At 46.5% G+C, this 17,013-nt stretch overlaps 1 protein-coding gene across 1 annotated transcript in view; it reads left to right on the top strand.

Moving 5' to 3' along the window:
• Positions 1–17,013, top strand: part of LOC142568326 (Na(+)/dicarboxylate cotransporter 3-like) — a 40,118-nt gene that overhangs the window by 16,581 nt on the left and 6,524 nt on the right. Inside the window, exons 8-10 of the mRNA XM_075678333.1 lie at positions 5,807–5,884; positions 8,713–8,817; positions 15,531–15,711. Coding sequence (XP_075534448.1) covers positions 5,807–5,884; positions 8,713–8,817; positions 15,531–15,711 — 364 coding nt within the window. The remainder of the gene's footprint in view (positions 1–5,806; positions 5,885–8,712; positions 8,818–15,530; positions 15,712–17,013) is intronic.

The raw sequence follows: 17,013 nt of genomic DNA, 5'->3' as shown, positions 1-17,013 counted from the left end.
GAAAGATATTTAAAGTGTTATTAGAGTTAGAAATAATTTTTGATTGTTTTCATAGGTTATTACATGGGGTTTAACGTTCTAAAGTACCACTGAAGCCACGAGACGACGTAGTGGAACGCTCTGGGTTAATTTTGATAGCGTCTGTGGGGTTCTTGAAGGTGCACCTAATTATATGAGCGTTTTAATGCGCTAGCATTCTGGGGCTACATCCCTCGGAAATGCAAGACGAGCGACTGAAAATGATGCTTACGCACTGTCTGACAAGTGCCACTAGGGAGTTCCTGCAGTAATTTTTGCATTACGCCGCCATTCATATGTCGAAGCCGCTGCTGGGAATCGAACACTTGACCTCAGGCTCAGCAAGAGAACGTCACAGCTACCGTGCCACCGCGGGGGGTTAACTGATTTGCCGAGCTATGCATAATTGGGGAAACCTTGTTCCAGCCTAGCAAAAAACGCTACTATGAGCTTTGCATTCAGTTTCTCATGTTAAAATCAAACATTGATGTCAAACTCACAATATGAAGAATGATAGAATGATACGTTGAGCTTTGTTTGGTCAAATATTATGTTTTAGCTCTTTATCATTTCAAACAGATGGTAGATTGGTGTGCAGACAACACGATAAAGGATTTTTTGCTTCCGAGTAAAACAGCAAAATGCGCTGGCCATATGCTTGAAGAGAGATTCATGAGTTAAGTTAGGCAGTATCAGTTGACTATGCTTACAAAATGCCAAAAAGGTCAATCTGAATGTCATTGAATGCTTGGAAGGCGAGGAAAAAAATCAAGAACAAAAGACCGATCGAGACGGCTCCTTGGGAAATTACCGCACTAGCTCCCATGGCGTCATGAATTTTGAGAGCCATAAATCGGGACTAGTCTATAAACAAAGATTTCATGGCATTATACGAGGGTGAATCAAAAAGTCATTGCCTCTGTTTCTTTAGCCAAAGTGAGGTACATACAGGTAATTACCAATATAACGTACTATTTACGTACCACACTATTTTTCCACACAGTCCCCACACTGGTTCAGGCATTTATCCCATCGCAGCACGAAATTTGAGATGCCCCTGTGGTAGAATTCGTCCGGCCTGATTGTGGAACCGAACACTCATTGTCATGCAAGTCTTCACGGCCGTTTGTGAGCTCACAACACCTCCACCTCACACTTCAGCGAGGCACCTTTCCCCATACGTGGGCTACATTTCCCTGTGAATTTCGATGGGCGTTCGTCCCCTTGCTCCACAGAAAACGAATCACACTTCTTTGCTCGTACGCCGTCGACGTGTGAAGCACAACCGCCATCTTCAGCAATCGACACCAGCGCCGTGCCGCGGAGCTACTGGCAGATAAGGCCGGGCCGGTCCAAGAAAGGTGCACCACTGGGAATGGATACGTTGACTTCTCATTTACAGCCGTAATTTGGCAAAAAAAAATTGGTGAAAATAATTTCTCATTTTCCCTCATAATTCATCACCACGTCAAGGACACAATTAGGCAAGTTTTTGAAAACTAGTTTCGCGATACAGGCAGTCTCAACCCCAATACACGCGAAAAGGCGCACCACGAAAATTGCCATGTGAAACTCTGGGGCTAATATCTACGGGAGAAGGAGTATGACGGCTGAGTTGGCTTGAAAGTGATGGACAGTACATGGATTGGCGTTGACTTGGTCTTTCAGGCATCAGTCGGCTTTGTGACTTCACAATTTGACCATTTCCAACAAAATATTGATCTATAAATGCAAAAATTTGCAATGAATACGCATGTGTGTGGACACTCATTACCACATTGTGTTTGGAAAAGTATAAGTACTTGGAACTTTTAAAAGATGAAGCGTAAACTAATAACTTCGAAAGAAAGTTTGAAGCCACAAGCACAGAGATTAGACAAATTTATTCTTGTAGTAGCTGAAAGATGCCAAAATGAAATTTTTTGCCGGATGCTTGACATCACACCTAACTGACATCACACATAAGGGGTCAGGTGCAGAATTGAAAAAAGGCGACTTTGGACATCAGGGTAATTTTCGTCGCTATAGCAAAACCCATTTGGTTCCACGAAATAAAGGAGTATAGCATCTTAAAATAATGCCTCGCCACTCTAAACAAATGCAATGCTGCTTTATAGCCGGGTGTATACCTTTGGACGCACTGGTGTACATCTTTTTCTTGTACGCCTATGCACTTCGGTAATGTGAGGAATTTTGCACAAACTTAGAGTGCGTGCTTCTAGTTTCTTGAGATTAAAATATGACAGTGTTGTTCACATGGCGGGAAATTGGATTTTGACAAGTCATTCCACTGGTCGCACCAATTAGCCAACCCGTAGAATTAGCGCACTATACATATGCAAAGCACGTAAAGAAGCGGTGCTTTTTTTTATAAGAACGAGACACGTGGAGTGCTAAGAATTCCTACCGGCTCGTGAGAACAGAAGACACTATTACCAGAGCAAATAATAATAAGAAACCGAGGACATCTAAGCACTTCTTATGAGTTGTGAATGCCAAAACATTAACGTCCAATTGAAAACCGCTGAGCGGTCCTTGGTTTAACTATCTACTCGCGGGCAAGCGGGCGCGTTGAGACGTTTGGCCAACGCCTCCTGACAAGGTCGGTGCACTTCGACCCGTGACGGCATGTTACCTTGCCCGACTGCCATAGAATCTAATGGGGACATTCTCGAGAAAGCCACGGTGATTTTGACGTCACCGCTTTCGACACGCCGGGCTTTGGTTACGGAAACTTCGGCCCAAGTCGCATGACGTTGTAAAGCAGATTGCACAGGCCAGGTATCTAGGAGACTTTGGTTTGGCACGATTTGATTTGGCCTTATCGAGGCAGAGCTAAAACGCAGGCGAGAGGTTGCGCGGACAAGGAACGCGCGGATAACACAGGCATCCAATAACGAGAGCGACGGTGACGTGGAGTTGTGGCGATGCCCTCTCCCCTCACTCAACACCTGGCGCGCGCTATTGCGCAGCAGCAGGTTTATCCTTTCGCCCACACTGCTCCGTCAAGGTGCGGTCGTGACGTGGCGTCGTAGCCAATGGGAACTTAGGTGCCGTTTTTCGCTTCCCCAGAGCCTGTATTTTTCGTGAACGGGAGATTTCATGCTTTCGCTCCAAAATTTCCCTAAAAGTGTCAACAAAGCAGACAAATGGCGGACACGTTCGCTGTCGCTGCTCTTCAGCTGAGGTTACAATTCCAATATGATCGTTTGGTGGCTCGTGACACTGTCAGGAAGTTGCGCTTGGTGCTGGAAGTGAACAACTCAAGACTCTAAAGTAAAGGGTGGAATGCCGACTCTTCTCCTCCGATGAATATCCCAACCGCGGGCGAGCGCTTCAGTTTCACCTAGACGACTGTAGGCGCCGGTGGCCCGCTGTGTTTTAGTGAGCGACTTCTGCGAGAGAAGTGCTCATGTCAGATGACGTGAGCGGGCGTGCGTGTGCAACCGAGGCGGAACAGGCGGTCGCGTGGCCGTCTGGACCATCGTGTTGCGCGCACAGCGTTCACCGAAAAGAGAGAATGAAGGTCCATGCTTTCTTGTAGCACAAGCTTTCTTTCTTGACGCTGTTGCTTTATGTTAATGAATGTAAACGAAAACGCCGCTTGAATATACCGGAAATTACCGGACAACCATCGAGATGCATGCACAGGACGGACATCGCCAGTGTTGGGTCCTGTCCTGTCTCTCTTCGTGCTTTTGAGCTATGAAGTGCTTCATTGTGCGTGTACGTTCGCTCGATCTGTAGTATAATATTGAATTCCTGTGTTTTATACCATTCAATACACTGTGTCGTGTTTCCAGTGTGCTAGTGAGGTCACTCATCTTTCCTGAGGGGCAAGAATTCGCGCACACGGTATTGTTGAGAGCTTGTGCTGCAACGTGCTACCTGACAGTGACCACGGGTGCCGAGACACATGGAAGACACTGCACCGATATCGAAACTTGAACCGAGGCGGTGTCATTGCTTTTTATTTTTGTTCGATACCCTGATAGAAATCAGTTTCTTCATTCTGAACATGGTGTCAGCGTTGTAGACATCACTTAAAAGGTCGGTAGATGCGATCCGCGCTTTTCCACCAGGAGGCCTTAAGGCGTCTTGCCGTCGTTGTTTTGTAGTCGTCAACCGTCTTGTCACCATGGTCAGCTTTAGGGGGCACTTAATGTTTTCGTTTTGGGTGGTCCTGTACCTCAGCATGTCTTTTTGTGTTGTGTCATATATTCCTTGGTTTAGAGCCTCCCCTCTCCGCCGGTGCGAAGCGAAGGGACACCTATGTCTGAGAGACCAAACGTTTTATTTAAAACGCGGCGGGGATGCTGCGACTCAAATCTTACGTTTATATTTGTTTTGTGTCGTGTATGTGCTCGCGTTGGCGGTCCGTAAAGCGGTATAGGCGGTTGAAAGTCACAAGTGCATTTTCTCTTTGCAAAGGCAACCCAGAAATCACTCCATCCGAGCATATATTAACGTGTGTAGCTAAACATGCCACAATGGTAATTCTGGCGTGAGCGCGTATCGCTGGCAGTATACCAGGAGAAATAAACAAGACTATGAACAGTGGAGTATAACCGAGAGAAAAAAGAAAGTCAGGATGTGTCCACTCCTGCTAAACTTTCCGTACTATAATCGTGTCCACTCTACGTGGGCACTACGCTACGTGTTAAACCATCAAGGACTGCGTTGTGATTGCCAATGAATGTGGGGCCATGGAGCCGAGCTGGGGTCACCCTCTGTCGCGTGCTCTTGGTTTGTGTTCCATTGCGAAGGGCTGTATTAGTCCGCGTCTGGGGATGTTATTGCTTATCTGTGAGCATGTGCACGATTGATATGTGCCGCTGTGGCGTGGTTGTTGGATTCAAATTAATTATGAGGACCATTAAGCGCTCGAGAGTTCAAGTTACAGGGGGATGATTTTTACTTTCACGGAATTTTCAAACATCAGCTGTGGCAGATTGAACGATTCTTGTCGCTGAGCTGGATTATTCGAAGAGGCGGATATTACTAGCACACGAAATAGAAAGACATATTCAATCAATTAGAAAGAAAGCTAAATAACTTGTAAGTTAATTACGTTACGGCACAAATTGCAATTTACGAATTGTAGCCTGTGACTTTGCGAGACGCATCCATTTGAAATAAATTTCCAGGGTTACACCAGTTTTAAGATGTTATTTTCCTTAGTGTGATATAAGATACATGACCGTTCTAGTAACTTTTGTGCTAGAGTGTGTGAAAGAACTTTCTTTAAACAAAGTAAGCAGACCAGAAGTGCATTTTTACGGCTAGTTTGATGAGACATAACTTCAAACTGTTGTCATTATGATAATTCATCCCGAGTAGATACATTTGGAAAACTCAATGGCTGCATTTTGTAAATTGAAATGTGTGCCGTAAAGTCATTATTTAGGAAGTTAATTATTGAGCCTTTGTGATTAGCCGAACATGTGTTTCAATTTTTCGTGCAAGCAACAATCCAGCTCATGGACTAAAATTATGGTATCTTCAACAGGAGATTTTTTAAAAATTGCATAAAACTTAGAAATGATCGCCCCGTATTTGTACGAGCTGAGCGGTTTGTCCTGTTATCGCTGTTTTACCTACCTCAGTTGTTAAATTGTAGTTGGAACCACGTAGTACAGTTTGTCTGTTGCAGGACTCAGTTACACGTGCGTTCGTATGGACCCTTTTGAGTATTTTTCTTTTGCGATTCTAGCATACCGTAATGTGTGCGTGCATGATCAGCGTTAAGTTTCTGCATGAATGTTCACACCCGGCTCTCTCGTTCCAGCCCAGACCTGGGAAAAGAAAGCCGTAGCCACACCATGGCCGCCATTCATCGGAATTACGCTGCGTTGGGGCCCGTCAAGTACGTTATAAAGAGCGCGAACCTGAGCAGTTGCCCTTTTTAAAATTGCAATTCCCTTCTAGGTTTATACGTGCTCAAACCCAAAGTAGATTCTGAGGCACGTCGCAGTGGCCGACTGCGGATTAATTTTGACCACGAGGGGATCCTTAATCTGTCCCCAATGCACGGGAAACTCGCGTTTTTGCATTTCGACCCCGTAGAAATGAGGCCACCACGTGCTTGGATCTTATCCCGCGACCTCGTGCATAGCAACGCAAGAAAGCATCTCGGCGTCTTTTGTTTTTTAACTTTACAAGCACATATAGCAGGACAGAAGACGCCACAGAAAAGGAACAAAGACGCACATCGCAACTGTTTATTTTCCCAGAAGAATTCGCCCTTTCCTCACCTTTACGCCGCCATATTGCTGAAATGCTAATCCAAGTTGCCCATGTTTTAATCTTCACCCATACGGTGTCCACTCCGTGCTGTCTTGTGCCAAGGTTCTTTTGCATAAAAGCACGTAGCGATGACTGCGTGCAAACGCATACATAGTAATGGTAGAACACGACACCATCGTGGGTGAGAAAATTCTGAGCCCCATATGGTCGGTCGGTTAACTACACTGCTTGAAGCCTTTGTGGTTTGAGACATAGGGCCTAAAGGTATAAAATTATATATGTATTGTGGCTCTAATCCGTAAAATATGCATGAAGGTACGTGGTGAGGGGTAAATTGTGAAATATTTAAGAAAACAAATAAAGCGGGACGTTTTTTCTGCGTCTAATTATGGGAATGTAGGTGCAAAAGAGAAAGAACAAAGGATAAATGGAGGTGGGTCTGTTAACCAGAACTAAGCCCTCTACGGGGGGAAGGGAATGGAAAAGAAAAGACTAAATGAAAGTGAGAAAGCTCAGTGTTGATGTATATTGGAGTCACCGACGTAATTGAAACTGCAGTGTTGTATCCGCTCCACTTGCCTTCAGTAATCGTAGCAGCAATCTTGTGGCCTTCTGACCCGCAGTGGTTGCTCAGTGGCTATGGTGTTGGGCTGCTGAGCACGAGGTCGCGGGATCGAATCCCGGCCACGGCGGCCGCATTTCGATGGGGGCGAAATGCGAAAACACCCGTGTGCTTAGATTTAGGTGCACGTTAAAGAACCCCAGGTGGTCAAAATTTCCGGAGTCCTCCACTACGGCGTGCCTCATAATCAGAAAGTGGTTTTGGCACGTAAAACCCCAAATATTATTATTATTATTATTTGTGGCCTTCTGCAGCTGTGATGTACGAGAACGCGGTGCCAAGGTCTTGCTCCGTGAGAAAGGTATTTAGCCTTGCTAGTTTTCTGGGGGTGGAGGGTAAGGCTTTCTTCTAAATAGAATGGGCAATAGCCCTGAAAGTGCCATTTCCTCGTTATCTTTCTGCGTTCCCATTCCATAGTGCCGAGCAGTGAATCGGATTTGTGTTCTAGTTAACCTCCGCGCCTTTCTTTTGTTGCATCTCTTTCTTTCTATCTATCTATACCAGTTTCCTCGCGTATGTCCATCGCAATGGGCGCTTTCGTTTCTCCTTCTCAAGAGTGAGTATGCTTCGGTAAATGCAATGCCCGGCGTGAACATCAAAGTGGTCTGTCTTCACTTCGGGGAAGACCAGGTAACGGGCATAGTTGCATAGAAGGGTCGAATTAATCCAAATAATAATGAGAAAAATCAGGTGAATACCGCAGCTTTAATTTCATATCATGAGCTAATTTCTTAGGTGCTGAACTACGTGTGCTTTTGAAGAATGAATTGAAACAAAATTTGTTCCAGATGAAAACCATATTTTCTAGAATATATGTCAGAAAATAGACAATATTTAGGCCCAATACCGTGTTCACGACAATCCTATTCTGGTTAAGTTGAACAATTAAGGAATTCATGCATCCCATGGATTTCACACTTATATGCTTGCAAGGGGCTCCGAGGGGATAGATGTAGCAGTTGCTTCAAGGGGAGGCTACCTTCAAGTAAAAGTGACGCAACTATTGTAAGGTGACAGCAACATCTTTAGCTACACGTTAACTCTGGACAGCACATGTTATAAGTTACGTGAATTCTAACGTGCATGTACGGCTTTTTTTTTTCTAACTATCAAGCTATCAATGGGTTTTTATGTTGTTATAGGGGCTTCATTGTTTAAAATCCTCGACAGTCTCGATTGCTTGAGTCCAACCAATTTGGAAGGCTTTGGAATAGTTAGAGGTCACATTTGGGTGAAACTGAAGGAATGGAACGTCGGAAGGAGACGAGACTGCACCGTGAATTACCAATTCGTCGACACACAACCTGCACGGCAGTGCTATAAATAGCACACAAGCAAGGATTATGTACCAAACGCGCGTCGCAGCCGCAGTGTCTTGGCAGTGAAAGTATTAGGAATCATTAACAATTAGAAACGCCCTTCTGTTATAAAATCTGAACTTTAGATCTAAGACAGTACGCTGCGGCTGCCTCTTGATTTGTTTGGTTTTACACAAGTTAGTTGATAGGACCCAAGGTAATATGCTTTTCAAAGCTTAAGGAACACGTAATCAATGAAGGATTAATTGGCTTCCGCAGTGGACGTTGATTAGTGAAGCAAAATAGGTGCATAGGACTCGAGGGACATATCTGTGTACGTATTTCGGAAGAAAGAGGTGCTGCCGACGGCGCCCAGACAGTTAGTGTCGATAACCAGACGGGTTTCTAAGTTTCACCTCGTGACCAAAACGAAAGTTGGGTTATTAACATTCCTCACGTCTTCTATTTATTATCTTAATTTTGAACCGTCATGTGCCAACGATAATCCGTTGGTGGTATACACCGCAGGTTTCACGAAGTAGCCGTCCTGCTGCTTTGTATTCTTCTGGTGTTCCTCTGGCTCTTCCGGGACCCTATGTTCGCCAGGGGATGGGCCACTTATTTTGGCACCATGTGAGTATCTGTCGAAATGCTTGCTTGCTTCCTTGCCTCGGAGAGTGGCTCGCACCCAATATGGGGGATTGGCCAACAATCGGCTGAATTAAGAAAAAAGATTATCCGAGTCTGAAAAGAATCACTATTGAGAAATTTTGAATGGCTAAAGAAATAAAATCTGATAAATTTTAATAATTTAGCAAGGCAATCGTCCTGATTCAGTTATGTACCTCCCGATAGCTGAACCAACATCCCTATGATGGTGTCCCAGAGAACAGGCTCCGAAAGATAGAATATCAGGAATTGTATTTAATCCAGCACTATGAAATTGTCTTTCTAAAGCGTGTTTTCTCAATGCGGAAAAACGGCATCATGAGATGAAGAACTGTTCTATTGTTTCATCATCACCACAGTATGAGCGCAAGAAGGAGGGCGCCAGACCAGATCGATGCAGATAATAGTTTAATGCAGGTATTCTACATCGGAATTTCGTCAACAGGTCTTCAACTTTTCTATTACAGCAGAAGTTTCTGTTCCAAGGAAATAGGAGGTCTCGGTAATCACTTAAACTTGTTAATGACATGTTCCAACAATCTTGCATGACTGCCCGTTTCCTTAACCTAGCAGCAGTTATGAAAGCAGGCACAGGAAGGATCGGGAGAATTAAACCACTAATGGCAGCTTTCGCCAAGCTGTCATCTAATTCACTGATAACTAATTCTTTATGACCAGGCACAAATACCAATCTAATTAGTGTAAATTTAGAAGGTATCAAACAATGAAATGTACGCGAAATATGTGAGCCACTATTTGCAGAGAGAGCTGAGCATAAAGATAGAGAATTCGTTATTATACAACTTCCGAGATTGATGAGTTCACTTTTCGTATAGCCAATGTAACCGCCGGAAACACAGCTATAAATACTGGTACGTAGTCAGGAAGCTTTAAAGCGAAAGACCAGTAAAAAGCGGAAGAGAAAATTCAAATTCCAGATTGTTCTTCTGTTTGCGACGCCTCTGACGCTACGACAGCGTTTATTTTTAGCTCCAGTAAGTGATTTTGTTATAGCCCATTTAATATATTACTAGAGAGGTGTTTTGTGTTGTTCGGGTATATATCGTCAAAAATAATCTGGAGATTCTGTCTCTGACTGCCAATAGGCGGGATATCCCATAATCGTACATCTAAGGAACCAACAAGTGCCTGAACAAGGACGACATGAGGAGTGTGGAACCTAGGCCAGGAAGATAAAAAAATTATTGCAGGTTGAGAAATAAAAATAATTTGTGATTTTATAGGGAATTCATACATCTTTAGGAATGTTTGGACTGTTGATAACCGAAATCTGCACAAAAGAGACGGTAAATGAATTTCTACGTATAACACATTGTTGCAACGAACTTTGGTAAACCAAGGCACAGGCGTAAAGCTTCCCGTTTCAGAAGAACAAGGGGATGTAATTTATATGCCGGCACACCCGAATGTAGAACACATCGAAATTCCAAAATTGGCCGTACATACGTTTCACAAATCATCACATAAGAGTCTCTCCGCAACCCCGATCGACTTTTGCAATGTCTTCTTGGCATTCCAACCCTTGTACTCCTTTTTTATTTATATATTAAACGTGCGTTCGCCAACTAAGCCGGTTATCATATATTATGCTCGGGTATTTTACCGAGCCTGTCGATATGGCCCGCGACGCAGCAGAGAGGCTCGGCCTTTCTGTACCGACGTGGGAGCGGCCCGCTACGTGATGACGCGCGTTCCGAAGGACCCGGATGAAGTTTAACCATACTATACCTGAGGTATATTCTGCAGGCGGGGAGCAAGAGAGCGTTTTTTGTTGTGGTTGTTGTTGTTGGTGCCTCAAAACGTGGCTCGTACCCACAGGGGGGATTGACCACACTCGGTTGACTGAAAAGAGTTGCCGAAATCGCTCTCTAGGACCCATCGTCATCTTCCTCGGCCGCCTTTTTATATATAGCGCGCTCCGGAGCGTGTGTCTCGTGCTGCGAGCTGCGAGGTTAGAAGAAGAGCTGCTTCAGGTCCGAACGTTTCTGAGGTCTCTCACGGAAGGTGCGGTTCGACCAGGCGTGTCCAACGAACGGTGCACTCCAGAGCCCGCAACTGGCCAAGCCGACCGAAGACCGGGTGCGCCTCTCTAACGCCGGCCCGCGTTCTCGTCACAAGACGCCGGAGACGAAGATTCGCGTCAGCTGCGACCTGCGTCGCAGTACTGGAGCCTCGGATCTTTCCACAACTCGGCGTTTAGCAGCTGACTTTCATGTAAAAGCGACTGGGCAATGAGTTCATCTGAACGGGACTGCATGGTTCGGCAATTTAGCTCGTCAACCGCCGGCCGGGCCATCTTCTAGCCGGAGTGCGACCCTGCGTGCCGATATGCCGAGTGAACCGCCCGTTTACTCCGTGGAGAAGTACGAGCCCAGGCCTCCGCAGGAGCCGGTGTGTACCGAGACCCTGTCGGATGCTCCGGTCGCCGCATTATTTGCTGCATCTACATCCATGGCTGGCTGGCACTTGACACGAGTCCCGGATCTAGCAGCTGCCCCCTGTGTCGCCGAGAGATGTCGGTGTCGCAAGTGGTACCTTTGGTTCCCCTCGTGACCAACACGATCGCCCGCCTCACTGTCCGCTGTCCCAACAGAGAGACAGACTCCTCAGTAAAGGTGGCCTTGGAATCGCCGAACCACCATCTAGAGACTTGCGAGCACGTCAGGGATCTGGTCCGCATAGCACGGCCTCTTCTTGAAATATTCACTCACCTGCTCATTAAAACACTCATTGGCGTGCTCCCTGTGTTTTGTTTTATCGCTTATTTCTGTCTTTTCACTAACCGAATGACTAATACGAAGTGCAAAATACAGTCTGGCGGAGTTCCGAATGAGAAGTTATAGTGCCGTCCTGTGATACTTTAGTATCTATGGTTTCCTTTTTTTTATTCGAAACAGCTAAAAAAATGCCTAAGACGAACCAAAGCGACCGATTCACTAATAACCCATTAGACGAATGCCACGAATTCGCGACATGCGGAATAATTGTGTACACATTAACGCGAAGAAATTACGGGCTAGTTTAGGTCTTTGTGTGTTCTCCATAGACTCCTCCTTCGTGAAAAAATCGGCCACGAAAACATATTTAGTGGCGTAGGGTATGCTTCTGATGGAGCCAGCGCCAGCTTCGGAGGTCACCATCAGCACGTGGGGCACTGGACACTTGTAAAAGGCACGCGGCAGAGGTGCACCCTAACTGTAACGAACAGATGGTTTTCACGTGCTCCAAGGGCAGTGACTATCTCAGCCTCAATAAACACGTGAACGCCTTCTTCAGCATTCATCAGCACTTGTGACCAGTAAGACCGACTTTATAAGGTTTAGTAACATGAAAAGCGTTTCAGAAGACAAGAACCAGCCATTAGTAAAGTATGTGTCAGTATTAATAAATTTTCACCATTGGTCGAAGATGGACCAAATGCCCAGTGTCGCGAATTCATCACATGCCAATTTTTAAGTATAGCAGTGCAATGAAGATGGGTGGATGGAAACAACTTTATTTTTAATCCGGCAAATTGGACGACCCGGGCTCAGGTCTCCCATGAGGGGACTTCGAGGCCTTGCCCCGTCGCCGCCTCTCGGGCTTGCTGGACAGCCCGCTCTTGTGTCTTGAGGTTGGAGCTGCGCAGATCGGCGGCCCACTTCGACGCAAGAGCCTCCGGAGCTACTGCCATTGTAGCTCATGTAGCACGACACTCCCACAACATGTGTGACAGCGTCGCTCTAGTTTCCTGACATAACTTGCAAAGAGCAGTCGGGTATTGCGCGGGGAAAATGTGCTGCAATCGCACCGGACTGGGAAAGGTTTGTGTTTGCAATTGCCGCCAGACGACTGCCTGACGACGTTTCCGCATGGGGTGAGGTGGGGGCAGCAACCGCCTGCCTAGCTGGTAGTGCTTGGTGATGTGATTGTACCTGACCAAGCGTTCTCGCGTGTTTTGAACCAGTAGTTCCGAGCTCGAAGAGGCGGTCTCCGATTCTGCGCGGCGGGTCAGTTCTCGCGCAGAGCGGTGTACTACCTCGTTCAAGTTAGTGGGGCCCTCATCGGTGGGGGTGGCTACGTGCGCTGGAAACCACATGATCGCGGTGTTATCGAAGTCCTGTCGACCAGCTTTCCTTAGAATCTGGAGAGCTTCGGAGGAAATGCGCCCCCGCGCGTAGTTGCGAACTGCGCATTGTGAGCCGCTAAAAACTACCTCGCAGCGGGGGTCGGTAAGCGCAAGCGCAATCGCTACCTCTTCCGCTGTTTCGGGGTATTCCGTTGCGACACTATACGCGCGCGTAAGCCGGGAGCTAACGTCTACGACTACCGCCGTGAACCGGTGTTCTCGTGTGTATTCTGCAGCGTCTACAAAGCGCGTAGTCCTCTTTCCACCCAAGGAGCGCAGCAGTGCTTTGGCACGGGCCTGGCGTCGGCTCCGATTAAATTCGGGGTGCATGTTTCGAGGGATAGGGGCGACAATCAGCGTGTCGCTGAGGTCGCGTGGAATGACCTGTTTCTGACCGTGTTGGACGTGGTAGTTGAAGCCGAGTTTCTGCAGGATGTACCGGCCCGTGGCTGTCAGAGGCATGCGTTCGAGTTGAGAGGCTCTTTGCGCATCCACTATTTCCTCAGGTGTGTTGTATACCCCCAGCTGTAGCAGACGAGCAGTGCTTGTTTACTCCGGTAGGCCAAGGGCGATCTTGTCATTCTTGCGTATAAGGGTGTTGATTTTCTCCCTTTCGGTGACAGTCCAGTTGTGGAAGGCAGCCACATAAGTGATGTGACTGATTGCGAAAGAGCGTATGAGGCGCATGACACTGTCCTCCTTCATGCCCGTGTGCTTGTTTGTAATGCGTTTGATCAGGCGGGTAGCCGCTGTAACCTTGCTTTCGATTTTGCGAATAGCTTCTATGTTTGACCCGTTGGCTGTTATATGCATGCCTAGGATGCGCATCTTCGGGACTCGGGGAATGCAGGAGCCGTCTTGCGTATAGAGGATTATGTCGTCACATTGGCGAGATTCGGCTGTAGACTTGGGCCGGCGGCGCGGGTGGTAGACGAGCAGCTCCGATTTGAGTGGAGATAGTCGGAGACCCATGTCTTGGAGGTAGGTTTCGACTGCAGAGACCGCTGCTTGTAAGGTGGATTCTATCTGACCATCACTGCCCTTGCTGACCCGCAGGGTGATGTCATCTGCATACAAGGCGTGATGGAGGCCATCGATCTCGTCGAGGTAGGCAACTAGGGGCAACCGGGCCATCCTCGGCCTTGATCTGGAAAAGGCATTTGACAATGTAGCACATGCAGCAATCCTGAGCCGCATAAAAAAGCTCAACTTGGGTGAGCGAAGCTACAACTACGTCAGAGACTTCCTGTCGTGCCGCACAGTTACCCTCGCGGTCGGCTGCATGACATCCTACGAACATGCACTAGGAAGCACCGGCACTCCTCAAGGGTCGGTCATATCCCCGATCCTTTTTAACCTCGTGATGCTGCAATGAAGATTTCCAGTGTACATTTTGATAAAAGGGCAAACACCAAATACACCACAAAGTTTGAAATTGTTTCTCCAGTTTAAAATAAATCAGGCATCAAAGGGTTAATAAAAGGACACCATATTAACGTCTTTAGCTACGCACTTGACGGCACCCGCCGTGGTGGCGTAGTGGCTACGGCGTTACGCTGCTAAGCACGAGGTCGTGGGATCGAATCCTGGCCAAAACGCCCTTGTACCGTGCATTCGGTGCACGCTGAAGAGCCCCAGGTGGTTCAATCTCCCACTACGGGGTGTTTTTGGCGGTTAACACTCCAAACTTAATTTTTTAATGCACTTTACGTCGTGTGTTTATATTGAAGAGTCGAGAGGAATCGTCATAACAGTGTAGTTCCGAGTTTAGGAGTGGCCACGTGGACCGAAATAACGAGCGTCTAATCATTCATCCAATTTATGTGACTACGTACATGGCCCCGCGAAGGCCCAGCTCCTGCTGCAAGCTACCTCGGACGTATACTGTGGCAGCGTGAAAGAAAAACTCGCCGTAGCGCGATAAATCGGCCTGTCTCACTCCTGGTGGTAAAGTGACTAAGCGCGCAAACACGAGTTGCGAAAACAGCGAGTGGGAATGATGTCGTTAGTAGAGGGCAGTGCTATGGCAACTTCATTTTACTCCACACTTTTACGTCACAGAGGGGTTGGGCGAATTTCCGTGCTTCGGGGTGACGCGTGCGTAATTATGTAAGTTCAACGAATAATTTGCCGCCGGTTATTGCGGCCTACATCGCCATTTCTAAATGAAGAAACCTGCAGGCAGACTTTTATGATGATCGCCTTCAACATTATATAAGCATGTGCTCTAAAGTTGGGAACTTTATAGTTAGTCACTGTAATTAATTTTATTAGTGGTTGCATTTCTTTCCTGTCTCTTTCAAATGATGTCTGCCTAGGCAGATAATTAATCTGTGATTACGTAATTAAAAACAGCAAGTGTTCGAAGTAACGGGTTTCTTTGTCGAAGCGTTAGCGATCTACATTATTTTATACCTTGCTATTTTTTATTGGCCTTAAGTGCTAAATGTGGCGTCCGAAGAGCAAGAATTGTGCACTAACCACTTTATTGGAAGCGAATGCTTACGTTCGGTAATAAATGGTCTTTTGCGTGTGCTTCAAATTGCAGAAAGCCCAAGGACGCCACAGCGGTAACCATACCGGTGATCCTGCTGTTCATGATTCCATCGAAGCCTTGGGAGGGTGCCAAAAGTCCTTCCTTGCTGTCTTGGGAAATGGTGCAAGCTAAGCTGCCGTGGAGCGTCATTTTACTCATTGGCAGCGGGTTCGCCATCGCCGAAGGCATGAGGGTGAGCAAATCGCAATTTCCAGATGCGCAGCACGCAACGCTATTTTTTGCACCTATGTTGTCGCCTACTGATGACATTGCGTTTTCGCTAATGCGACGGGTCAGTGTGACTTTCTGGAAGGTCCATCGATCTAGGACTGCTTCTGGCGTAAAGCGTGTTCAGGAAAAAAATCACAGTGCCATTCTTCGCTAACTCATTATTGTGAATACGTACAGCTCAAGAAAGCTTTAACTTTGTGTTTAATGTGTCTAATGCTGAAGAAAATCTGTCTTTACGTTGGAACTTTCTAGAAAAATGAAACTGTTGGAACAGTTGCAAGCTCTTTACTGACGAAAAATGTATTGCGAAGACTTTTGGGCAAATATTGGCGGCTAACGAAGTTCCATAAAGTGCATATATATACAGAATGCATATTAATCATTGTCGTCGTACTACAGATAGAAATTTGTTACCTCTCGCGTCCATGAACTATTTACTTCGTCAATGAAGATGTCCTTTGACTACAGCCTAGCTTGCTCTCACAGCGACTTTATTGTTATCCAACTGCGCTCTCCTGGCCGCCCTGGTAAGGTTGTTGCTGACGAGATAATGACATGTGAATTTGCCTGTGTTCTCGTGTTATGGCGGTGACGACCTGCTTATGCTATGCCCCGCGTATACCAAATGCGCTTCGTACGTAACAATCTAAGGGATATTTATTTTTAATTTTTTGTATCGTGATATGTAGCCGCCTAACACACCGACGGACTAAGATATCGTGTTAGTTGAACCGGGCGACCAAAATAACTGCCTAAGGTGGACAGCGCAAAAACAGCACAGGGACGAAAACAACACGGGGCGTACTGTTTTTGCACTGTTTACGTTTAAGGTGGATTCGGAACTAGCCCACTCAGCCACCTTACTAAAGGCAGCTGGTGAATGATTCTGAATTCTGGATTCTGTTGTAGTCACGTGCTTCGAGCTGCAACAAACGGTGTGCTATAACGTAAAGCTACTCCAATCCGCTTCTCTTCCGCTACTCTCATTAGCCCTTCACAATTGGTCAAACACTTTCGGGTCATGCCCACATCGCCTGTCCTTCACGCGACGTGCCGAAAACTACAAAGACTGTTTTCTGGTTTAACGTGTGCACATTGATTACGCACGATTAGGCCCGAAGGATAAAAAGAAAAATCACCGCCCAAGCACTCCGTACAGGTGGTTAACCAACGAAGCTGAAGCGTGCGGCCCCGGTGTTTACCAATTGGTTAATCCCGATGGTTCATGAAATGACGGCTTGATAGGCTGCCGGATCCTCGGCAC

The sequence above is a fragment of the Dermacentor variabilis genome, unplaced genomic scaffold (genome assembly GCF_050947875.1).
Source record: "Dermacentor variabilis isolate Ectoservices unplaced genomic scaffold, ASM5094787v1 scaffold_18, whole genome shotgun sequence".
NCBI lineage: Eukaryota > Metazoa > Arthropoda > Arachnida > Ixodida > Ixodidae > Dermacentor > Dermacentor variabilis.
The sequence above is the reverse complement of the archived record's forward strand: the minus strand, read 5'-3'. Positions and strand labels throughout refer to the sequence as shown.